The sequence below is a fragment of the Ovis canadensis genome, chromosome 22 (assembly GCF_042477335.2).
Source record: "Ovis canadensis isolate MfBH-ARS-UI-01 breed Bighorn chromosome 22, ARS-UI_OviCan_v2, whole genome shotgun sequence".
NCBI lineage: Eukaryota > Metazoa > Chordata > Mammalia > Artiodactyla > Bovidae > Ovis > Ovis canadensis.
Genome location: NC_091266.1, coordinates 34821206 through 34847990, shown reverse-complemented (window position 1 = coordinate 34847990; position 26785 = coordinate 34821206). Strand labels below are relative to the sequence as shown.

The 26785-nt window shown below is 39.7% G+C and overlaps 1 protein-coding gene and 1 non-coding gene across 26 annotated transcripts in view; one reads left to right on the top strand and one right to left on the bottom strand.

Annotated features, from left to right (window-relative positions):
* Nucleotides 1-1358: 1358 nt before the first annotated feature.
* The window catches only part of R3HCC1L (R3H domain and coiled-coil containing 1 like), an 83467-nt gene continuing 58040 nt past the window's right edge, over nucleotides 1359-26785 (bottom strand). For all 25 annotated transcript variants that reach the window (XM_069567198.1, XM_069567193.1, XM_069567211.1 and 22 more), the window contains 5 exons: nucleotides 18720-18895; nucleotides 13259-13329; nucleotides 12284-12379; nucleotides 11636-11776; nucleotides 1359-2169 (listed from right to left, as the gene is read on the bottom strand). In XM_069567198.1, coding sequence (XP_069423299.1) covers nucleotides 2102-2169; nucleotides 11636-11776; nucleotides 12284-12379; nucleotides 13259-13329; nucleotides 18720-18895 — 552 coding nt within the window. In that variant the 3' untranslated portion in view covers nucleotides 1359-2101. The remainder of the gene's footprint in view (nucleotides 2170-11635; nucleotides 11777-12283; nucleotides 12380-13258; nucleotides 13330-18719; nucleotides 18896-26785) is intronic.
* TRNAG-UCC (transfer RNA glycine (anticodon UCC)) lies at nucleotides 16341-16412 on the top strand. The gene has a single exon. It is a non-coding gene; the product is annotated as a tRNA-Gly (tRNA).

Here is a 26785-nt window from a genome sequence, read left to right as displayed (position 1 = left end):
ACACCTTGCAGTATTGGCTAAAAAAAATCCTTTCTCTGGATCTACTTATAAATCAAAGTTAGACGTGGCTGATTATTATCTGGAAAAAAAAGTTTAAGTTACTGGCCACCAAGTACATAACATTAGAATGAGGATAAAAGTAATGTCTTGAAATTATGAGTTTTATAAGAAAACTGAGTAATAAATATGGGACTATACGTTACCAGTAACAATGCCCTTAAAAGCCAAAATGCTGCCAGAAAGGGGAAGCACCTCAAAGGCAAGTGATAGGAATGATCGCTTTTTTTTTTTTTTTTTTACCATCCAAGGTCACTCTCAACCTTGAAGAATCAAAACAGAGCAAAGGTATACCTTAGAGGCACACTGTCTCAGTCTGAAACCTGGCTAGTTTCCTGCATCTTCTTTCAAGTGCAGCCACAGTGTTCAAATAGACCTGCCTCTGTTCTCTGAAGACAGAAAGCTCAAGCTGTATGGCCACACCAAAGAGAGGGGCCTGGCCTAAGCAGTTCTGGGGCAGAGGGTCAGGAGGACTTAATGACTCCCCCAAACTTGAAATGGAGGTACTGAATGTGAACAAGGGACAGTTTCAGAACAGAGAAAAACAATGCTGAGGAACTGTAAGAGGGCTCGGAGACGGGAATAGCAGCAGGATCGAGACCCCAAGGCCAGTGTCATTTGAGGAACGTTTGCACAGAGCTCCACTCCACCATCTTCGAGGCAATGCTAATAATCCATCATTGTCGTGGGCACTGAATCATACAAAAATGAGGCTGCTGCCCTCATTGAAAGCACAATGAGACACTGTTTCTTGCTACCTCAGCATCTTAGCGTCTAGCACTACCATCTCTTCAGTGTAGAACTACTTTCCCAAAACACTGAGAATGCAGATATAAGAAGGATACAGCCTGAGCTGACAGCTCTGACTTGTCCGTGTCTTTTAGGAAATCTCTCAGTGCCCAGAGGTGTGTGTTTGATTCTGGCTGCTCTTCACTGCAATGGACGGTCTGGTGTGGCTTGCCAAATGCCTCTGGCATGGGCAGAGAAGACCATACCAGAAACACACTGTGTGCCAGATGGCTTCTGCAGGATGTCAGACTGGACGAAATGGCAAAGGCAAGAGGGTGGGGTGGGGATGTGTGAAGAGGACAGGAAGGGGAGAGAAGCTGCCCTAAACCAATCCCAGGGGAGTATTTTTGTAGTGTACTCTCGGGCACCAGATGATCAGCAGTCTACTCAGCAGGGTTCAGTTAAACCAACAGGCCCACCGAATCCCCTACACAGCATTACAGGAGTGAAAATAAGGGGAGAATTGCTCTCCCATTTCTCTGTGGGAATGACAAAACCGACCAACAGCTGAGTGATGTATATCACAAAATGGGCTTTAATGTCTCCCTCTTATAACATGATAGTGCTGTTTAAACTGGAACTGGCACCCAGCTCCCAAGACTAGCTTCCTATGAGGAATGACGCTGGCAAGCCCCTGGCTGCCATGCAGCCAGAGCAGCTCCAGGCACTCGGCTTAGTACAAGATCTGGGGTCCAAATGCCTACACCAGCTGCAGTTCACCCGCTCTGGGGTTCTGGAGCCGGCAGTGTAGATTCTGTGAATACCAACTACACCGGATACCAGTCCACTTCTTTGTACTAGCGGCTCCCTCCCCTCTGTCCCCCACCTGCCTCATCTGCCCCCCACAATATTGCTGGTCTCAGCTTTGTGAGGTACTAAGAACACCCTCCCTTTGCAGGGCCTAAATCTCCATCGTCACAGGTTTGAATCCTCTGTTTTGCTTTCACTTAAAACATCTTGGAAGCATGGCTTGCCCTGGCCAGAGGATTCTCGGAAGCCACATCCTCCAAGTTTCTCCCAAGCTGATGGCTTCCTGTCACGTCCAACGCGGTAAGGCGATTCCAAAGAACTGCACGTAGGAGTGAAGACAAACAGGAGTTGATCTTCTTACACCCAGTCAGCCCTTGTCTTGATCGCTTTATCTCTTTCTTTCATTAACACGCACATCTGCATGTTCACAGAGGTCTGGAAAAATCCTCTGAAAACTGGAAGTACTTTCTGAATTCCTGGAATTATCCCTTTCATCAAGTGATGTTCAAACTGCAGACTGGTCTCTGCCTTCCCAGATGGCTTCCCGTTGCTTGGCTTCCAATCGTTTTCTCTCTGTAAATAAAAGCAGCATTAAAAATAGTAGTATAACTTCACATCACCAGTAGCTTTCCCTTAATTTGAATTACAAGGCAAATTTTAATCATGAAATGGGTGGATTCCCTGGTTTTCTCTTACCTGATTCCAAGAGTTAATATTTTTAACTTTCCAAGTGCTTTGTAAGTTGAAACAGTGTTAGCATTACTATACAACAAAAAGAGAAAGGGCTGGGCTAATAGAAATTAAAAGAGTATGGAATAGAAGTCAGAACCAAGGAGGATCCAGATTCTTATCTTGCTATTAAGGTTATTTATTTTAGTTCTCTTTCTCAACTGCATTAGTGCTTCAGTGAAACTGGCCATTATTCCCAGTCTACTGATCTTTAATAAACTGTGGAAAATTCTGAAAGAGATGGAATACAAGACCATCTGACCTGCCTCTTGAGAAACCTGTATGCAGGTCAAGAAGCAACAGTTACAACTGGACATGGAACAACAGACTGGTTCCACATAGGAAAAGGAGTACATCAAGGGCTGTATATTGTCACCCTTATTCAACTTATTCAACTTATATGCAGAGTACATCATGAGAAATGCTGGGCTGGAGGAAGCACAAGCTGGACTCAAGATTGCCGGGAGAAATATCAATCACCTCAGATATACAGATGACACCACCCTTGGGCTTCCCTGGTGGCTCAGACAGTAAAGCGTCTGCCTGCAATGCGGGAGACCCAGGTTCGATTCCTGGGTTGGGAAGATCCCCTGGAGAAGTAAATAGCAATCCACTCCAGCACTCTTGCCTGAAAAATCCCATAGATGGAGGAGCCTGATAGGCTACAGTCCATGGGATCGCAAAGAGTCGGACACGACTGAGCGACACACTCACTCTCTCTCAGGTATGCAGATGACACCATCCTTACGGCAGAAAGTGAAGAGGAAGTAAAAAGCCTCTTGAAGAAAGTGAAAGAGGAGAGTGAAAAAGTCGGCTTAAAGCTCAACATTCAGAAAACGAAGATCATGGCATCTGATCCCATCACTTCATGGGAAATAGATGGAGAAATAGTGGAAACGGGGCAGACTATTTTGGGGGGGCTCCAAAATCACTGCAGATGGTGACTGCAGCCATGAAATTAAAAGACGCTTGCTCCTTGGAAGGAAAGTTATAACCAACCTAGATAGCATATTGAAAAGCAGAGACATTACTTTGCCAACAAAGGTCTGTCTAGTCAAGGCTATGGTTTTTCCAGTGGTCATGTATGGATGTGAGAGTTGGACTATATAAGAAAGCTGAGCGCCGAAGAATTGATACTTTTGAACTGTGGTGTTGGAGAAGACTCTTGCGAGTCCCTTGGACTACAAGGAGATCCAACAAGTCCATCCTAAAGGAGATCAGTCCTGGGTGTTCACTGGAAGGACTGATGTTGAAGCTGAAACTCCAGTCCTTTGGCCACCTGATGCAAAGAGCTGACTCACTGGAAAAAACCCTGATGCTGGGAAAGATTGAGGGCAGGAGCAGAAGGGGACGACAGAGGATGAGATGGTTGAATGGCATCACCAACCCGATGGACATGTGTTTGGGTAAACTCTGGGAGTTGGTGATGGACAGGGAGGCCTGGTGTGCTGCGGTTCATGGGGTTGCAGAGTCGGACATGACTGAGCAACTGAACTGACTGATCTTTATAAATATTTCAAAAGGGATCAAGAATATGCTTTAATATTTTTCTTCTACCTTTTTGCTCAAATGGAAATAGTAGCCACTGGGCTTTAGTAATATCTCTTTACTACAGTCCTATGAAAAAAATACTTCACAGGAAAATCAAATTTTAATATTTTCAGAGTACTTTCAGGAGCCAGGAATCTTTTGGAATGTCAATTCCAACATGGAGAAAAGACCACATATAATGAAGGGAAAATAAAAACTACTTCTAAAAACAAAAAAATGCACACATCTGGGCAAACCATCTTCAAATTTTAACACAGAAGCTCAGTTTCCATTTAACACTTTCACCAAGACCCGAGACAGTACATCCCATACACGGTTTGGTGATCCAAGCGCTTCACTAGGCGCCACAATACCAGTTCTAATTTCATGGCTAGTCAGTCATTGATCCTGACACTATAAAATGTAGATAATTAAGCCTAAGTGCTTCCTTCCAAGGGCAATTATTTCAGATAATGTCTGTAAAAGGTTTTGCAAGTCATGAACCAAGGGGAATTACAGAAATCAAAGTGAGTTTAGAGTTAATATTAATAGTTGCTATTTTGATGTTATCTTTCCAAATTAACAGAATACTTTACAAAAATTCTTATATTTGACTCAACTTTAAAGGCAAAGAACTTGATAAGGAAGCTGACTGGCACTTGGAAATGTGAGAGAGAGAAATTTGCTGCTATCTGGGCACCCTCTTGTGGCATTATCTGAAAATAGCAGCAAAGTTACAAGAGGCAAAAAATGGGGGTAAGCAACTTCCCAACTGAAGGCTAGTTTGAATTCAGAGTCCTGGACTCAGCTTGAAGGCAGGCTTAAACTGGGTTGGGGTTCTCCAGGGAGACAGTACTAAGGATAACTGGCCGATGCTGGTTCTGATCCTTAAAAACAGGGAAAAGTTAGGAGAGGATCTAAAGGCAAAGGCAACCTTGGACAAAAACAAAAACTGGTCTGGGTTCTAAGAAAAAGTGAAGAAACCAGACAAGTGAATTATTAGAACTTAGATATTTTAATAAGCTCAGAGAGGTAAACCAGAAAGGCAATGTGGGGTGTTATAAGAAAGGAAATCCAGGAGCAGTAGAAAAACAGAATTTTGGCCCATAATTCACAATTTAAAAATCAAAGTAGCACTGAAAAAAAAAATTGTTTTTTAAAAAAGCTTGGGGCCAAAATTCCTTTAACTATACTATAACCTGAAAGGTCATGAGGCTGCTTTATAGCCTTTATATGCCATTTAATGTGACTAGTCAGTCTGTTATAGAAATATTAATGCTAATGGATTTGATTTTGGTGTTAGGAAACAGATATTAAGATAAACATGTTATCTTTCTAAAATTAGAATAGTTTAGATTTCTGAAACATTTCCTATCCTAACACTTTCTAACAAAAGACTGTACATCTGTATTACCAAATATATGTAAATATAAGAGGAAATTCTGGTGGGAAACCATATGATAAAATCAGCAAGAATAGGGAGACAAATTGAGAAGCACAAAGAAACAGTGAAAATGTGAGGCATAAATTTAGAAATACAGAACATGAACATTCAGAATACATAAATACAGGGTAGAATAAGACCTAAATATATTTTCTTCATTTTAAAGAAGAAATGGAAGGTTGGGGGAGTCAAGTGACTTGCCTAAGTTTATATAATCAGTGAAAACCTGAAGCTGGAACCCAGGTCCTTAGTTCTTAAATCAGAATACTTTCCACTACCCTGACATCTGAAGACAAGATCTGAAAATATTTACACAGAAAAGGAAAATATGTGGGAAAAAAAAATATGATCAGAAAAGTAAAGAATAAACATGTTGCCTTTTACTAAAGAAAAGAGATAATAGCTGATAGACTGCATTTTTTAAAAAAAAGCTCCTATTAACTTTAACTCTACCAATTAAAAAAGTAAACTAAGAGAAAGCCCAACAGCAGCCATGAGGGCATGGAACCAAAGAAGAAGAGAATATTAGTATGAAATGATTAACCTAAAGCCTTGAAGACTTTTATTTCTCAGTATAATAAATAAACTGGCAGAAACAATTATATTAAATGCGTTGAGTTCTCACTGAGGAAATAGAAAGTGCTGAAGATGAAAAAGGGGCCAGTCCGGTGTCATGTTTAAAACAATAAAGAAAAGAGATGGAAATTAAACCTTCAAAATTTACTTCTACACCTAAGAAAACAATGAAAAATCATCACAAAATCTGCTTGTAATTTTTACAGAGTAAAAATCAACATGAAGACTTGAAATACAAGTCTAGTCAAACTAATCTAATTGCCTTCTTTTATGGATTGACAGACCTGGTAGATCAAGGGGGGCTGATATAAAAAACCTCTGTATTTTAGCAAGTTTTAGATTTCAGGCTTACCAAGTGTGTATATGACCATTAATACAGGGGAAATGGAGTCTACCTCACATAAATGTTAAGTGGGCATTTAACTCTAGATAGTGGAATGGTTATCAATACATTAAGTATACACATGCTATTTACTTGGCAATAATCGGTAAACCGGTCAGTCAGTCTGTAAACATTTTCATCTCTGATCAGGGCCACAGATATATGTTTATTAAAAGGCAGGTGACACCAAAAATATGGGTAAACACTGCATCCCAAAGAAAAAGATAGGAAATGAAGGGAACTTTACACAGAGGGAGAAAGGACACCAAGAAAATGCCGTAAGACCTAGCCTACGAGTCAGCAATGCAGTGCTGTCCTGAAGTAACGGAATTCCTAAAAAGGATTTCAGAAGGCAGTGATTGTGATTAGATTTTTATTACAGCTGACTAGGTCTCCTACAGAGATGATTTTACTTTTAAGTTCTTAGTGATTTCATTAATCAAACTAAGGGATCAAATGATTGTTTACTTACTCTGCCTCTCAGGCCTGTGCCCCAAAAGATGGCCTTTCAGAACCAGCCAATTAATCATCCTCCCCCAAGAGTAAAATGACACACAGTTATGAAACAAAATTATAGCCGGCTTTTAAAATGAGAGTAGCTTATTCTGAGAACTCTGATTCCAACTTTAGATGGGAATTAAGTGTTCTGACAAGTGGAACATGGGGAAATTTTACATATATTCCTGAGTTTGGACTTTAAAACGTGGTCTTATCACTTACTGTCAATGATAAAAGATTACTGACAGAGATCATTCTGTCGTTTTTGAGACTGCATCCAAGTACTGCATTTCGGACTCTCTTGTTGACTAGGATGGCTACTGCATTTCTTCTAAGGGATTCTTGCCCACAGAAGTAGATATAATGTGGTGCATAGGGATGACCCAGAGAGATGTTGTGGGGAGGGAGGTGGGAGGGGGGGTCATGTTTGGGAACGCATGTAAGAATTAAAGATTTTAAAATTTAAAAAAAAAAAAAAAGAAGAAGTAGATATAATGGTCTTTTGAGTTAAATTCACTCATTGCAGTCCATTTTAGTTCACCAGTTCCTAAAATGTCGATGTTCACTCTTGCCATCTCCTGTCTGACCACTTCCAATTTACCTTGATTCATGGACCTAACATTCCAGGTTTCTATGCAATATTGCTCTTTAGACCATCAGACTTAACTTCCATCACCACATCCTGGATGCTGTTTTTGCTTTGGCTCCATCTCTTCATTCTTTCTGGAGTTATTTTTCTACTAATCTCCAGTAGCATATTGGGCACCTACTGACCTGGGGAGTTCATCTTTCATTGTCCTAACTTTTTGCCTTTTCATATTGCTCATGGGGTTCTCAAGGCAAGAATACTGAAGTGGTTTGCCATTCCCTTATCCAAGATTACTTTCTTAATCTCTTTTTTTAAGGATTAAGACAAAGACTCCTCAATAAAATGGTAAGAAGACCAAAGTAAGGTAGAGGAAGTTATCAGGAAAGTATTTATACTTCAAAATCCCAAATTCCAAATTCATTAATTAGAAAGGTTCCATATGCAATGTTTAACTCTGGGTTTTATACAGAAAATCATGGAGGACTAAAAGGGTTCAGAGCAGAATCATGACTGAAATAAGACTTAATGAAGAAAAACTAAAGTAACCAATGTCATTCATGTTAATGAATATGTAGCTGAGTATCTCTTTACAAACTAAGCACTGTGCCAGACAGCAGAACTCTTGGAAGTGGGAAAAAGAGAGGCTATGAGCTTTTTTTCCATAGTATCATTAATGCGCGTGTGCGCACGTGTGTGTGTGCACACACGCACAGGCACGCGCACACACACATGCACTCAGTCATGTCTGACTCTTTGCAACCCCATGGACTGCAGCCCGCTGGTTCCTCTGTCCGTGGAAGTTTTCAGGCAAGAATACTGGAGCAGGGAGTCATTTCCTACTCCAGGGGATCTTCCCAACCCAGAGACCGAACCCTCATCTCTTGTGTCTGCTGCACTGGCAGGCCTGAGTCTTTACCACTGCACCACCACCTGGGAAGCCCTAGTATTAATAATAAAAGTACCTATATCAGGATGGCACACAGATTTTGATATCATACTAATTCTGACCGACTGGAAAATGGTCAAGTCAAAAGTCAACAAAGAGTGTCATGACTGATGAGCACTGTCTGTCATGGATAATGAATGGGGAGCAATGGCACACAGTATGTATCTGTCATTACCAGCATGTATTTATTATAATGAATATCAACTTCCCAAGAGTCACACAAACAATAGTATTCTAAATACATAAAGCACCTTTCTAAACGTTTTTATATATGTTAACTTATGTTGCTCAAAGAATTCTCCAAGGTTAGCTGAGTCAAGCATTGCTTTCACTGTGTTAGAAACTGGGGCACAGGGAGGTATAAGAGACCTGCCCACAGCTACATAGCTAGTTAATGGCAAAAACTCTGTTAATAGTCCAGATCCTCTCATTCCTAAATGATCTGCCCTTGATCTTTATAGTTAAAAGCTGTTAGAACAGAATGGTGTCCAGATGCTTCTGATTTCCAGTAAATACCTAAGAAAAAACTTTTAAACTATTGTATAGATTTCAGTTAGACCTAAGAAAGAATTTTCTGATAGTAAAAGCTCTTAACCACTGGAACAGATAACTAAAAAGAAGCCTGTCATATTCTATTTTCTGAAGACCTTAAATTTTTTTTTATTGGGGGAAAAAAAATGTTAATTACCCCCCAAAACTCCTTCAAAAGGGAATACAGTGTTGTAGAAGGAACATGGGTTTTAATTAGAGAGGCCTAGGTTCCAATACCACCTCTCAATTTACCAGTTGGGTAACCTTAGGCCAGTTATTGATACTTTACCTCTCTAAAATGGAGATAATATCATTCCCATCAAGAGTTAGCATAACATGTTATACTTCCAGGAACTTCCTTCAATCCTTTTAACTGCAAAAACCTTTTCATGGCTTTTAATCTTAAAATCTTCGGAAGTAAAGAGAAGAAACAACTGCTTAAAATATCAGGTTCATATTTTCTTTCTTACTCAAGGCAGATATCTCGACCAGATTGTAGGTCTTAAAGAGAGGAACAAAATCCTGCTCTCTCTCTAGTCTTCCTAATTAGGGAGCACAACGCCTTGCACAGGGGCAATGCCAAATGTAGCTGATAAGAGTATCAGAGGCAACTTAAAACAAAAAAATTAATGACAAGAAAAAAATATGCACTGGAATCTGTGCTGGACTCACCATAAAATGATATTGCTACTATTACTAAAAACAGCAGCAGCTAACATTTATCTATCATGGGCCTGTTTCTCTGTACCTATTACAGGCCTAGAGAAACAGGAAGGAGAGCATTCCTACGGGTTTTGAAAATGACTAAGTACCTTTTGTGGATTATCTCACTTGATTTCCATTTTACGGGTGAGGAAACAGAGGCCTCCAGAGAGTAAGTAATTTGCCCAAGGTGCCGGTGCCACAGCCACAGCCAGTAAATGGCAGAGCTTAGATACAGACCCAGCAGTCTGACTCCATAGTCTATGATGTTATTTCTTGTGCTGTACCGACCCCCTTCCCTCCAGTGGAAAATTTGGAACAAAAATATCTGTTCTATTTAATATCTAAACAATACTTTTCATTTTTACAGAAAAAAAAAAAAAAACTTTTACGTGAGCAGTTTTAGGTTCCATGCAGGCAATTATTAGAGTATATGCTTAATGCCTAAGCAGCCAGAAGGCTATATTGGAATTTTCCATAGGCATTTTCTCAGATATAAAGAATGAGAGAGCTCTGAGACACAATAAAGGAAGAGTCCTCTATAACCTGTATAGTTTTAACACCAATGGATAGGAGAAATTTATCACAGTGGGCCTCTATTCACAACTAAAAGGCTTCTTTAAAAACGTATGTACCAGGGTACCCACTTAGCCAAAAGCCTCATTTTTAACTGCATCACTGAAATGTCCTTTGTATAGCTGGGCACTTAAAATAAATTCAAGTGCGCCTGTATGATGACGACCCTACAGAGAAACAGTGGGGTACTCAGGTGATACCCACACAAAACTACTGTTGCAGTACCTGTCGAAATATAGGTGACATTACACTTATAGGGAAGCATGATACACTGCAAAAAGAATCACATCTCCTTTTATACATACCACAGTTATTACCCGCTACTTTCTGAAATGACTGTGGTTATGACAGAAATCATTTTCCTCAGAGATAACCAATTAGTAAAGGGTTAAGGACACTGCACATTCCACTTTAATCTAGTTCTGACAGTGTCTCATATAAAAACCAGAGGGATCATCCCCTGTTTCTGTAATCTAAAGGAAGCCTTTGAGTCAAGAAAGCATGGGAAAAATCAGACCTGCCTCATTATAATCATTAAGGTTTCCAAAAATTAGCTGGTTCAACTCTGAAACCCTAGCACCTGCCATGACACACTCTGTCACTGGTTATCTGGCCAGTGCAGCTGAGAGTCTGCAAGCTGCCTGCTATCACCAAAGCAGAGTGGACAGGAAGTATTAATGGCCTTGTTAGACTGGCAATAAACAAGGAGTTTGCAACTTCAATTCATTTAATGGAAAAATGAAGCTACTTTTCAGTAAGTGGAACTTTCAGAATAAACTGCCTTCAGATTCCACAGATCATGGACTAAGGCAATCAGACTGCTTATAGTCTGAAGTTTGATAAAAAGTACTTAAGTGCAATGGGAGTCCCAAGCCTTTACATAGAATTCAATAGCCTATCAAGAGGAGAGAAACATTTAACCTCAACTACAAACTATACGGAAAGAAAAACCCTGCTTGTGGATCAGTTGAAATATTTTCTGGGAACTCTTAAGTACTGGAAAATAATAAGATTAGGCTAATCTAGATGTGCTCTAATGGAGCCACTCAGGACTATTGTTAAAGAAAAAAATTACATCCTAGAGTTATCATCACCAACGTCAATTGCTGACTTTTCCTTAATTTATCTTCTAAGATCTAAACCATTTGATAAAATCATGGCAATCATGGCCCAGGAAAACCACAGCAAATACTGTTTTCTGCCTGGGAGATTACTATGCCTTCATAGGAAAATTTTTCTGAGTCAGAAGCAAGAACTATAGAAACAGCCATGGATGAGCTAGAAAGACTGAATCCATCTTTTGAAAAACAACAAAGGAGCATGGATTAGGATACCCTGGTGTGTGGAACAGGCAAGACATATTCCAACATGTCTTCCTCCTAAACATAAGTCATGAAAACAATGTCAATATATGTGGGAGGCTTCTAGGAAATGGAAATGACAATACGGAATGACCTTCATTTTTTTTTTTTTAAACACATGCTTTATAGTGAGCTCTAAAGGAACTAAAGAAGAATGCCATCAGCTTCAACTCACCTCGGGCTTCTCGCAGTTTCTTAAGCTCTGCTTCCCGTTCAGTTTTGCTCTGCTTACTTCGAACCCCAAGGGCACTGATGACTAGCCTTCTGGCTAGGGCTGCTGAAGTCTCAGGACGCTCCTTTGCTGGCTGCAGAAACTCTGAATGGGAGAAAAGGAGGGAGCAGAAGGGAGTAAGGAAGAGAAAGCATTCTAGCTCCAAGTGATTTAACTCAGTAATTAACATACAAAATAGACTAACAAGGGCTTCAGCAGTAATTAATGCAAGCCTGATAGATGAAGATCAGAGGAAATTAACACGGCAAAGCACAAACAACCCTGCCTTCATTATCTGTATTAACACAATTTCCTACAGTGACTCTATCAAACTGCTAACCACAGAGGTAAACTGGACAAGGCTGTCGTCAGAAAATGGTGACTGCAGCGCCTGCAGCTCGCATCTCCCACTCTCTCCAAGTGGCTTCTCCAATGCTATATTTCCAACAGAGCCTTTTCTCTTTTCCTTTTTCCTTAAAAATATTTCTTCTTACACTAAAAATAAAAGTGTATGTCTTTAGAACTCTGGATGCTATACAAGTGCTGGGAAAAAAAAAAAAAAACGAGAACACGACTATCAGTAAGAAAAAGCTCCTGAGATTATAGGCTTACCAGCATAAGCTCTAGCTTTGGCCTTGGCTGCTCTTGTGGCCTGTGACAAGGGCCGGATCTTCACCATGGTATGTTTACTACCAAGAGCATCACGAGCTGTGAAGAGAATAAATATATATAAAGAAGTAGAAGACATGAAGATGAGTGATGCAAAATATATATATAGTTAAGGCTAGTTCTTAGAAAGTATTTCCTAGATGTTGTGCTTTATTTTCTCATCGTGGGCAAAAGAAATGGTAAGCTCTAGAAAATCCATAAGGAACAACTCGGCAGTGGTTATTTTAAAATGGGGATTAGTAAACTATGGCTTTGTGACCCAATCTAGCCAACCGCCCCGTTTTTGTGAAGTTTTACCGCAACAGAGCCATGCTCGTTCATTTGTTGAGGGATGCTGTCTTTCCTCAACAGCAGAGTTAGGTAACAAAAGAAACCTTATATCCTGAAATATCCACTATATGGCTCTTTATAGAATAAGTTTGCAGACCCTTATTTTAGATGAATTGGACAGGAATCATCTCTACTTTGCCTGAAAGTCTCTGCATCAGATCTATCCTGATGCCAATGAAGAGGCCAGATCCTACACTTGGAAAGTATGTATTACAAATGATCACTGGACAGGTTAAAGGGCTACTGCAAATTCATCTGTCAGTGGGGCTGGGAGCAGAATCACAAACATATTAACATTTATTCATATTGGCTTCTTAAATCTCTACCTGTTTATGCACTATCGTAACTGACAGTTATGCAGCAAATAACCTTGAAAAGCTGACTATCTCCCCAAATACCACTGGATTAAGGTAAAAAGGGAGAGGCGGGGAGCACCTGGGTACCAAAGTAACTTGCCTCAAAAACCTCTACCTGTCATTTATCTATAGTGACTGAATAAAATGCCAGGTGGCTGGAACAGAAAGCAAATAAGGAAAAGCAGCAGGAGAAAATGGACAATAAACACAGTGAACTCCACTGGGTGAATACCTGTAATCGGACTGGAGAATACTCCTAGGGCATGGGTATCGTCCACCCATTTAATATCAAATCCTTTCTTTCTGTAACAAAATAAAAGAATTTTATTCCTTAAAATAAAACTCACTTTTAAAAAACATCTTTCAAATAGTATCTCGTAAGGCATTCCATGATGAGAGAAACACTCAACAAGTGCATGGGGGGAGTGGGGATAATGACACACAAAGCGCCTGGAGAGCAGGAGCCATTAGAAGCAATAACACCATCATAAAGAACTACCTGGGAGGGTTTTACCTTGTCAGCCATTTTATAGACATCAACTAATTAATCCGCACATGTTCCCTGGGGAGGCAAAGTATTTATCACACTATTTACAAGAGCTGCTTTTAGGGGACTGGAGAAAGGAAGCATAAGAAGAATCAGAGGAGGAGGAGGTAGGGAGGGAAGGTCACTTGGATTTAATGTAAATGTAGGCTCAAGGGCAGAGACAAGAGACAGAGAGGGACAGGGAGATGGGTCATTCAAAACAAAATCAATCAAATAAGAGAAAAAAGAGACATCTATAATCAGGGAGGCTGACCTATTCTTTCTTTCCAGTTGTAAAAGGGAAGTAAAAAAGCAAAATTCAGGTTCTGCCACCTTGAGGCCATGGGCTGGTTTAATCTCTCTGTAAGCCAAGTTTGCTCATCTGTAAAAAAAAAATGGGTTGAATTCCTTCCTAACAGAGTTGCTATGAAAATGGAAATGAGATAATCCATGACAAGGCAAAGGGCACGATGTTGAGCACTTAGTGGACATTTAATAAATCAATGGTGCCCATTATTTTTTATTAGTAACAATATTCATCAGGAAGATGATTAATATTAATGAAGATATGATCAAAATATGAAGTTGACTCTGGTGTTTGACTCACAGGCTTTTGCACCATGACCTTTTCTCTCTTTTTTTAAAATAAAGCACTATAAAGAACAAAAAAAAGACAACTGCTAAAGTATCTTTTCCCTTTAACAATTAGTCAAGAAAAAATTTCCTTTGAAGGAAAAAGGAATAAAGAGGCTTTGAAGGTTAGTGAGACAATTTCCTGACGTAAAACTAAGTTCAACCACGGCAAAACATGACCACAGGAGTTGAAGCCTACGAGAAAGTTCCCCAGTAGAAGTCGATATTATACAATAGCTGACAAAAGATGGTAAAAAACTTAGACGGGCTCTAGAGGGCCTTTTAGACTTCAGAATTTTATAACCCTTTAAAATGCTTTACCCCTTTTGAAAATATTTTTGGGTTTAATAGAAAAAATGGTCTTGCAGGTAAAATTAAGAAGAAATAGAGCAAAAGGAAGTTAATAATTCTTAACAGTTAACTGCAGGTCAGGAAGCAACAGTTAGAACTGGACATGGAACAAGGGACTGGTTCCAAATAGGAAAAGGAGTACGTCAAGGCTGTATATTGTCACCCTGCTTATTTAACTTATATGCAGAGTACATCATGAGAAACGCTGGGCTGGAAGAAACACAAGTTGGAATCAAGATTGCCAGGAGAAATATCAATCACCTCAGATATGCAGATGACACCACCCTTATGACAGAAAGTGAAGAGGAGCTAAAAATCCTCTTGATGAAAGTGAAAGAGGAGAGCGAAAAAGTTGGCCTAAAGCTCAACATTCAGAAAACGAAGATCATGGCATCCGGTCCCATCACTTCATAGGAAATAGATGGGGAAACAGTGGAAACAGTGTCAAGCTTTATTGTTTTGGGCTCCGAAATCACTGCAGATGGTGACTGCAGCCATGAAATTAAAAGACGCTTACTCCTTGGAAGAAAAGTTATGACCAACCTAGATAGCATATTCAAAGCAGAGATATTACTTTGCCGACTAAGGTCTGTCTAGTCAAGGCTATGGTTTTGCCTGTGGTCATGTATGGATGTGAGAGTTGGAATGTGAAGAAGGCTGAGCGCCGAAGAATTGATGCTTTTGAAATGTGGTGTTGGAGAAGACTCTTGAGAGTCCCTTGGACTGCAAGGAGATCCAACCAGTCTGAACAGGGAGGCCTGGCGTGCTGCGATTCATGGGGTTGCAAAGAGTCGGACACGACTGAGTGACTGAACTGAAACTGAAATGTTCAGAAAATTCCAGACATCAACAAAATTAATCCTTGGTTTTAAAAATCATGATTAGTGACAACTTCAGGTAGTTCTAATTTTGGATTTAATCTCACCAACTGCTTTTTAAAATCTACTATGCACTTCACCTGGTACAGACGTGATACTGGGTCTTATCGTAACTGTAATGAATTAGACTGATTGACCCATACTACATATTTAGAGTAAGGTCTATGGCAGACTGTTAACTGTCCTCCAGGATCCAATCACTGCTCCTTTCTTTTAGTTACATAACTGATAAGTGAGGTACCTAGCTGCTAGTTTTGCCTGTTCTAAAACTTTACAGAAAAACAGGGTTCTTGTTTTTGTACACAGAATTTCAAGGAATACAGTCATGCTCATTTATTTACCTCTGGTTTATGGCTATTTATGTACAATGATGGCAGGAAAATACTTACCATCTGACCCTAAAGCAAGAGTTGAGAGCTATACCCTAATTCAAGATGTACATGAACTGAATTTTAAGTTTAAATCTATATATCAGACAATAGACCTGGTTTATTGTTAATGGCAGGATTACAGCATTAAAGCATAATCCCTTCTTGGTAATGACTTTCTTGAAGATCCTGAAAAATGTTTTTCTTAATAACTTACTTTGGGGATTATTTCTTTTCTTCCCAAAGCTTATGTTTCCTTATAAGCTAAAGATACAGAAGTATACTTCTGACTCTATGTATGTATGAAACATATACATATATAAAAGGTAGTGCAACTATTCTCAAACCCATTTACATCAGTTTTATGTTTATGACATAATTTATTAAATAAAATTAAAACAATTAACTATGAGTATGAAACATAAGAGTTATGTCTATAAAAACTTAATGCTTTGAAAGACTTGAGAAAGATAAAGTCACTAAAAAACCCCAAAAAACTATCATCAATTATGTTTTGGCAGAACAGTTTTTTAAAAAAAGGGCAAGGGAATGGGGAATTCCCTGGTGGTCCAGTGGTAAGGACTCAGCACTTCCACTGCTGTGACCTGGGTTCAATCCCTGGTCAAGGAACTAAGGCCCTGCACTCAAACCCTGCAAGCTATGTGGTGCAGCCAAAAAAAAAATTATTTTAAAAGAGAGAAAAACATTTTATTCTACAAGGAATTTGCACTCAGGTGACTTTCAATGGATATTAGTTGTTGCTGGAAGTTGTAGGTGATATCAGAGTGACATTAAGAACTTTTCTATCAACAGACTAGTAATTTTAAAACAAACAAAAAAAGGTCTTGGCACCACATCAAACTTAATGGACATGAGTTTGAGCAAACTCCAGGAGACAGTGAAGGACAGGGAAGTCTGGTGTGCTGTAGCAGTCCATGGGGTTGCAAAGAGTCAGCCACAACTGAGTAACTGAACAACCACTACCACATCAAAGACTGGCAAGTAAATGGACATTTCAGACACAACCGAGCGACTGAACCACCACCACCACCACCACACTGAAGAACGGCAAGGAGGTGGCCATTCATATGCACTGTTACAAAAAACCAGTTGCGATGCAACAATCACATTTTATCATCCTCTACCGTATCTCAGTGGTCAGAATAACCTCAAATCACTAATTTAATTTACAGCCTTTTGGACTGTTAGGACCCTTGGTGCCTAGCAGAAGAAAACACATATCTTCTCAGGAGATAGTCTCTTCTTATATTGCAGACCTCAATTCTCATAAATAAAATTCCAGAGGAAATGGCCAGCTTTACAGTTTAAATAAATAAATAAATAAACCTCCAAAAAAAAAAAAAAGGCAAGGCACTATGAGTGAGAATTTATAAAAACAGAATTAAAAGGACCTCAGGTAAAGGAATAACTAGACATAGACTATAGAAGGTCTTTGTTCACTATACTTAAAAAGAAACTTTTTAAATCTTGAAAATAGAGGGAAAAAATGCAGATTTGAAAATTAGAGAACTCTGAAAAACAAGAAACATAAAATGAAATTTTAAAATTCAATGGATAAGTTTAAAAGCAAATTAACCACAGCTGAAGAGATCAGAACTAAAGAAATTACTCAGTATATAAAGGAGACAAAGAAATGGAAAATACGATAGAGATAACATGAGGATTAAGTTAGGAGGTCTAATCTACTTTCAACTGGCAGCATCACAGAGAATATAAAAGAGACCAGTACAGAGGCAATATTTGAAGAAATAATGTCTGGAGTTCTCCAAAACCAATGAAAACTATTTAGGAAGCCCAAATAATCTCAATAATGATTACAAAAGAAACACAAAGTCACCTCATACTGAAAATGTGCAGTACCAAAGGCAGAGAACATTAAGAGCACCCAAAGAGAACAGACAGATTATACTCAGAACCAACAGTCAGACATGCAATGGGCTTCTCAGCCTGCCCTAAGAAAGCCAGGAGAAAGCAGAATAAAAGCTTCAAGTCCCCGAGAAAAATAACTGTCAACCTAGGCTTCTATACCCAGCAAAAATGTCTTTCAAGAATGAAGCTGAAATAAAGCTATTAAGAAACAAGAGCGACAATGACAACAAAATCCAACTGAGTGTGTTACCAGCAGACTGTTATTAATTAAATTCTAAAGAACCTGTTCCATGCAGGAGGAAAAAGATTTCAAATGAAAGATATGAGACACAATAAGAATACAGAAAGCAGATGAATCTGAATGCTGACTATATAAAAAAGATGTAACATCAAATGGAGTTTAAAAAGAAAAAAACTAAATCAAAAAGACGCAAACTACTAAATCTCAGTAGTATATTAGCTGGAGGTCGGGGAGACACTGGAATGGAATTGGGGAATGGAGTTTAAAACCCTTCAGGTGTTTAGAAACAGTGTAAAAGTATTAACCTTAGTCATTGGTAAATTAAGCATGCATTTTATAATTTCTAAAGTAATCACCAAATAACAGAAACAGTATCATTCCCCAAAAATATGGAGTGAGAAAAAAATACCTCATCAATCCAAAAGAAGGCAAGATAGAAGAGAAAAAGATGGGACAAGTAAACACACACAAAAAGATGGCAGGCAATACATCCAAATATATCAATAATTACAATAAATATAAATGGACTAAATGCACCGTGGAGACAGACTCAAAAGTCATTATTGATGATAGTCTTCTTAAATGCTAAACTGGGATCTAGAAAGACTTTAGCATTTTTTAAAGGAACTTAGAAGAAGACTGGTTTGATACAGATTTCCAATGGGCTTGGAAAACACAATAAAGAAACTTGATGCTAAAGTAAATGACAGGGAATAGGAAAGCAAAAGAGGTGATTTTTCAGAAGACATTTTAAGAAAATTTCATCCCACCTTTCCTAACATCCCCCATCAATTGCAAATACTTACTGATAAGTGCAGAAAATCCGTAGGAGATCTTCAGTACGAAATTCTTGGGGGAAGTCATAAATTTCAATGACATGTGGGAATTCACAATCACTGAGGTCAATATCAGGAACTTCATGGTTGTAATAATCAAATCTAGGTTCTTGGATACTTTCTTTGTTCTTCATATTCCCTGATAACTAGAGAGGAGGAAGCATACATGTGACTGTTATACCAAGCCAGAGCATTATAAAATATCCTCCCATATATAAACAATTCTTCCTTTTATCTCCATGTTCCTATTCCTTAACCTTTACCATTTGTCTCTGTTCCAAACACAGTCATATCACCCAGTTTATATTATACATGTGGAATATTTGAAAAAATGCTGAAATTCCAGAAAAGACAAGCAATGAATGAAACTTAGCTTGCATCTATCAACAAGGTGTGAGAAAATGTAGAATGATTAATGCAGTGAGTTAGAAACAACACATCTTAGAAACTGAATTGCAGAAAATAGTTCAAGAGATGAATTAATAACGTTTTACTTGAGCTTATTGAGCAGACCAATAGTTCCGTTTTTGAAAGTGAGCAAAAACAAAACAAAATGTTTAAAAATGAAAACACTTTGCTAATCTACATATTGTTGATGATAGCTTACAAAGAGAGTCGTTATGATAAATGTTAAATAGCACAGGCAATTACAGTTCCCCAGCGTTAGGGCTACCTAAAGGGGTTCCCACACAGGTTAATAAAGCAACCGTGATGAAGAATACTTAGAATTTTACTCTATGATTAAAACCTGAATGCTGTTTACTATTTCACACTGGAAGCAGGAGAATGGAAAGGGAAAAATGAAAGGCGGCAGCAAAGTAACCATGACAGTCATTCTGTCATTCACCTAGACACTGGTGCTCAACACCCAGAACCTTCAGGCTCAAAAGAGTGTTCTGTTAATCACAAGTCCAACTAGAGGCCTTCAAGCATTCTTTCTTTCATACGGTGCCTCCTTTCCCATCAAATGAGAAAATAAGAATCTGCAATGCCAAGGATGCATCTCCTTTCCTTAGAGAAGTGAAAAATGGATTTAAAAATTTTATTTGGGAGGCAGGAAAGGAAAAAGGTGATTTAGGTAAAATCGATGAAAATGTTTATCTATTGCTGTGTCTCTAGTTGCTTTTCTCCACTAAGCTTCAGTTTTACATCTTAAAAAAAGGATATAATAATGGCACCAACACCTTACGAGTAGGGGTGCAGACTAAATGAGATGATGCAGTAAGTACTTAGCACACTACTTAGCATCTAAGTATGAATTCAACCCAATTTAAACAAATTTTAATGAGGTGTTGAATCTACTGGGCTTCCCTGGGGGCTCAGACAGTAAAGAATCCACCTACAATTCAGGAGACCTGGGTTTGATCCCTGGGTTGGGAAGATCTCCTAGAGGAGGGCATGGCAACCCACTCCAGTATTCTTGCCTGAATTTATTATAGGCCAAGTACCATGTTATTTCCACCCTGCTTAGGATACAGGCAGAAAATAGGCAGAGGGAAGAAAATATCCCTCACACCGTAACAATGAGGAAAGACCAAACAATCTATACATATCATGGCTTTTCTTGAGTTTAGCATAGAGCTGACTGAGTATGCAAGGAAACTGAAATCCACAGGATGACATGTTCCCCCCAGAGACAGAGAATACCTAAACTTTTTTCCCTCTGGTAGATCATGAGAAGAAGTGGCCACCAAACAAGTGGGCAAGAAGATATAAGCTAAATGTTTAACAAGTTCTTAAAAGCCTAGAGTTGACAGTTTAGAATAACTCAGAGCCCCAGAAAGGGGGCTCTAGAAAGGAGGGGAGCCTGCAATTACTTGCAAAACCACCCTTATGCTAATGCCACACTGTCTTGATTACCATAGTTTCATAAGTTCTGAAATTAGGAGGCTTGAGTCTTTCTACTTTCATCATTTTCAAAATCATTTTGCCTATTCTGAGTCCCTTGCATTTCCATATGAATTTGAGGATCAGTTTGCAGACACAAGTGGGCCTCAGGCCAAGGAAGGAGGGCAGCAGTATCTAAGAGAAGCTGAAAAAGGCAAGAAAGCGGATTCTACTCTAGTCTCAAGAAAGGAACACAATCCTACCAATATCCTAATTTTAGTCCAGTGAGACCCATTTTGGACTTTTGACCTCAAGAACTGTAAAGCAATACATCTGTGTTAAGACACTGCTGCTGCTGCTGCTGCTAAGTCACTTCAGTTGTGTCCGACTCTGTGTGACCCCACAGACGGCAGCCCACCAGGCTCCCCTGTCCCTGGGATTCTCCAGGCAAGAACACTGGAGTGGGTTGCCATTTCCTTCTAGTCTGTGGTAATTGAAAACATCTGTAATAGTGTGCATGTGTGTGTGTGTGTGTGTATATATATATATATACATATATATATATATAAAACCTTTCTAGCTTCATGTCATGTCATCCCTTAAAATATGCTACATTCCAACCAAAAAGTAATACTATGCCTAAACAAGCATAAACATATGCCTATGAGTGCACAACTGTACTCATTTCACACGCTAGCAAAGTAATGCTCAAAATTCTCCAAGCTAGGCTTCAACAGTATGTGAACCAAGAACTTCCAGATGTTCAAGCTGGATTTACAAAAGGCAGAGGAACCAGAGATCAAATTGCCAACATCCTCTGGATCATAGAAAAAGCAAGAGAATTCCATAAAAACACCTATTTCTGCTTCATTGACTACGCTAAAGCTTTTTACTGTGTGGATCATAACAAACTGTGGAAATTCTTAAAGAGAGGGGAATACCAGACCACCTTACCTGCCTCCTGAGAAACCTGGATGCAGGTCAAGGAGCAACAGTTAGAACCAGCCATGGAACAACACAGTGGTTCAAAATTGGGAAAGGAGTATGTCAAGGCTGTATATTGTCACCTGGCTTATGAACTTATATGCAGAGTACATCATGCGAAATGCCAGGCTGAATGAAGCACAAGCCAGAATCAAGATTGTCAGGAGAAATATCAATAACCTCAGATATGCAGATGACATCACCCTTATGGCAGAAAGAAAAGAGGAACTAAAGAGCCTCTTGATGAAAGTGAAAGAGGAGAGTGAAAAGGCTGGCTTCAAACTCAGCATTCAAAAAACGAAGATCATGGCATCCAGTCCCATCACTTCATGGCAAAGAGATGGGAAACAATGGAAACAGTGACAGATTTTACTTTCTTGGGCTCCAAAATCGCTGCAGATGGTGACTGCAGCCATGAAATTAAAAGATGCTTGCTCCTTGGAAGAAAAGCCATGACAAACCTAGATGGCACACTAAAGAGGAGAGACACTGCTTTCCCAACAAAGGTCCTATAGTCAGAGCTATTGTTTTCCCAGTAGTCATGTATGGATGTGAGAGCTGGACCATAAAGAAGGCTAAGTGCCAAAGAATTGATGCTTTTGAATTGTGGTGTTGGAGAAGACTCTAAAGAGTCTTTTGGACTGCAAGATCCAACAGTCAACCCTAAAGGAAATCAACCCTGAATGTTCACTAGAAGGACTGATACTGAAGCTAAAGCTCCAATACTCTGGCCACCTGATGTGAAGAACTGCCTCACTGGAAAAGACCCTGATGCTGGGAAAGACTGAAGGCAGAAGGGGATGACAGAGGATGAGATGGCTGGATGGCATCACTGACTCAACGGACCTGAGTTTGAGCAAGCTCCAGGACATGGTAAAGGACAAGGAAGCCTGGCATGCTGCAGTCCATGGGGTTGCAAAGAATTGGACATGGCTGAGTGACTGAACAACAATATGCCTAAACACATGTTGCTTCTTTCTGCCTGTTGATTTGATCACATTATTTTTGATCACACGTATAATCTGACTCTTCCACTATACTTCTATAGCATTTACCTCATCGGCACTATTTTTTTTTTGCTGTGCCATGTGGCATGTGGGATCTTAGCTTCCTGACCAGGGATTAAACCTGTGCTCCCTTCATCACTAGACCATCACCATCAGGGAAGTCCCATCATGTGCACTACTTTTATAGTACTCACTGCGTAACACCTAATATTAATTAGACCTATCTCTTCCTCTAGCTTTAACCTCACTACCTAACCACCTATCCAACAAACATTTAATGTATGTTTACCATCACATTAGAAAAAGAAACTGAACAAAGAATTTTAACATGTAATAAAGTTATAAGAATGAAGAAGGTATTACCAGTGGGTAGAGGAGAATGAACTTTGCTTACTCTTGTTCACTACCCAAGTAAAGAAATTATACAGAGAAAAGTATCGTAGACAGAAGTGTGCAAAGGCATCCAAGGAGCGTAGCATTCACTAAGCAGTTTGGTGTGGCCACAGTGAGTAACGCGAGGATTTCAGAGAGTGCTACGGGCTTCACGGTGTCCTCCCAAAGTTCATGAGTTCAAATCATAAACCCTAACACCTCAGAACATAACCGTATTTAGGGATCAGTTATAAGGTCTCTAAATGCCATTTTATAAGTTAAAATGGTATTAAGTTAAAATAAGGTAGATCCTAATCTGAGTGACGCCCTTATAAAAGGAAATTTGGACACAGAGGGAAGATCATGTAAACACAGCCATTTACAAACCAAGGAGAGGCCTCAGAAGAATCCAACCCTTGCTGACACCTTGATCTTGGACTTCTAGCCTCTAGAATTGTGAGAGAACAAATTTCTGTGGTACTGTGTCACAGCCACAACCGGGTGTTCTTTTGCTTTGGCTCCATCCCTTCATTCTTTCTGGAGTTATTTCTCTACTGATCTCCACAGTAGCATATTGGGCACCTACTGACCTGGGTAGTGGATCTCTCAGTGTCCTATCTTTTTGCTGTTCATGGGGTTCTCAAGGCAAGAATACTGAAGTGGTTTGCCATTCCCTTTTCCAGTGGACCACATTCTGTCAGACCTCTCCACCATGACCCATCCATCTTGGGTGGCCCCCACACGGCATGGCTTAGTTTCATTGAGTTAGACAAGGCTGTGGTCCGTATGATTGGCTAGTTGTCTATTGCTGTAAAGAGCAATATTGCATAGGAACCTGGAATGTTAGGTCCATGAATCAAGGCAAATTGGAAGTGGTCAAACAGGAGATGGCAAGAGTGAACATCAACATTCTAGGAATCAGCAAACTAAGATGGACTGTAGTCCATCTACAGTAGTAGATAGAATGGTCATTTGAATTTAACTCAGAATTTAACTCTACTACTGTGGGCAGGAATCCTTAGGAAGAAATGGAATAGCCATCATAGTAAACAAGAGCCCAAAATGCAGTACTTGGATGCAATCTCAAAAATGACAGAATGATCTGTTTGTCTCCAAGGCAAACCATTCAACATCATGGTAATCCAAGTTTATGTCCTGACCAGTAACGCTAAAGAAGCTGAAGTTGAACGGTTCTATGAAGACCCACAAGACCTGCTAGAACTAACATCCAAAAAAGATGTCCTTTTCATTATAGGGGACTGGAATGCAACAGTAGGAAGTCAAGAAACACCTGGAGTAACAGGCAAATTTGGCCTTGGAGTACAGAATGAAGCAGGGCAAAGGTTAACAGAGTTCTGCCAAAGAACAGACTGGTCATAGCAAACACTCTCTTCGAACAACACAGTAGAAGACTCTACACATGGACATCACCAGATGGTCAACACTGAAATCAGACTGATTATATCCTTTGCAGCCAAAGAAGCTCTATACAGTCAGCAAAAACAAGACCAGGAGCGGACTGTGGCTCAGATCATGAACTCCTTATTGCCAAATTCAGACTTATATTGAAGAAAGTGGGGAAAACCACTAGACTATTCAGGTATGACCTAAATCAAATCCCTTATGACTATACAGTGGAAGTAAGAAATAGATTTAAGGGACTAAATCTGATAGACAGAGTATCTGATGAACTATGCACGGAGGTTTGTGACATCATACAGGAAACAGGGAGTAAGACCTTCCTCAAGAAAAAGAAATGCAAAAAAGAAAAATGGCTGTCTGAGGAGGCCTTACAAATAGCTGTGAAAAGAAGAGAAGAGAAAAGCAAAGGAGAGAAGGAAAGATATATCCATTTGAATGCAGAGTTCCAAAGAACAGCAAGGAGAGATAAGAAAGCCTTCCTCAGCAATCAATGCAAAGAAATAGAGGAAAACAACAGATTGGGAAAGACTAGAGATCTCTTCAAGAAAATTAGAGATACCAAGGGAACATTTCACGCAAAGATGGGCTCAATAAAGGACAGAAATGGTAGGGACCTAACAGAAGTAGAAGATATTAAGAAGAGGTGGCAAGAATACACAGAAGAATTGTACAAAAAAGATCTTCACGACCCAGATAATCACAAAGGTATGATCACTTCTACTCACCTAGAGCTGGACATCCTGGAATGTGAAGTCAAGTGGGCCTTAGGAAGCATCACTACAAACAAAGCTGGTGGAAGTGATGGAATTCCAGTTGAGCTATTTCAAATTCTAAAAGACGATGCTGTGAAAGTGCTGCACTCAATATGTCAGCAAATTTGGAAAACTGAGCAGTGGCCACAGGACTGGAAAAGGTCAGTTTTCATTTCAATCCCAAAGAAAGGCAATCTCAAAGAATGCTCAAACTACCACACAATTGCACTCATCTCACATGCTAGTGAAGTAATGCTGAAAATTCTCCAAGCCAGGCTTCAGCAATACATGAACCGTGAACTTGCAGATGTTCAAGCTGGTTTTAGGAAAGGCAGAGGAACCACAGATCAAATTGCCAACATCTGCTGGATCATTGAAAAAGCAAGAGAGTTCCAGAAAAACATCTATTTCTGCTTTCTTGACTATGCCAAAGCCTTTGACTATGTGGATCATAATAAACTGTGGAAAATTCTGAAAGAGATGGAATACCAGACCACCTGACCTGCCTCTTGAGAAACAGGTATGCAGGTCAGGAAGCAACAGTCAGAACTGGGCATGGAACAACAGACTGGTTCCAAATAGGAAAAGGAGTACATCAAGGACTGTATATTGTCACCCTGCTTATTTAACTTCTATGCAGAGTACATCATGAGAAACACTGGGCTGGAGGAAGCACAAGCTGGAATCAAGATTGCTGAGAGAAATATCAATAACCTCAGATATGCAGATGACACCACCCTTATGGCAGAAAGTGAAGAAGAACTAAAGAGCCTCTTGAAGAAAGTGAAAGAGGAGAGTGAAAAAGTTGGCTTAAAGCTCAACATTCAGAAAATGAAGATCATGGCATCCAGTCTCATCATTTCATAGCAAATAGATGGGGAAACAGTGGCTGACTTTATTTTTGGGGGCTCCAAAATCACTGCAGATGGAACTGCAGCCATGAAATTAAAAGACGCTTACTCCTTAGAAGGAAAGTTATGACCAACCTAGACAGCATATTAAAAAGCAGAGACATCACTTTGTCAGCAAAGGTCCATCTAGCCAAGGCTATGGTTTTTCCAGTAGTCATGTATGGATGTGAGAGTTGGACTGTAAAGAAAGCTGAGCGCCGAAGAATTGATGCTTTTGAACTGTGGTGTTGGAGAAGACTCTTGAGAGTCCCTTGGACTTGGAGGAGATCCAACCAGTCCATCCTAAGGGAGATCAGTTCTGGGTGTTCATTGGAGGGACTGATGTTGAAGCTGAAACTCCAATACTTTGGCCGCCTGATGCGGAGAGCTGACTCATTTGAAAAGACCCTGATGCTGGGAGAGATTGAGGGCAGGAGCAGAAGGGGACAACAGAGGATGAATGGTTGGATGGCATCACTGACACAATGGACATGGGTCTGGGTGGACTCTGAGAGTTGGTGATGGACAGGGAGGCCTGGTGTACCGCTGTTCACGGGGTCGCAAAGAGTCAGACAGGACTGAGCGACTGAACTGAACTTGTCACAGCCAGTCTAGGGTTCTGTGCTCTGGCAGCCTTAACAAGTTAATGCAGGGAGTAAAGCTAGAGTTTCAGCTTCCTCATCAATATTCTGATTCTATAATACAACTACAAGGGACATGTCATATTCACCCCTATACACTCCCACTGCACACATTAACTTGCACAAACTAGGCATTCAAAA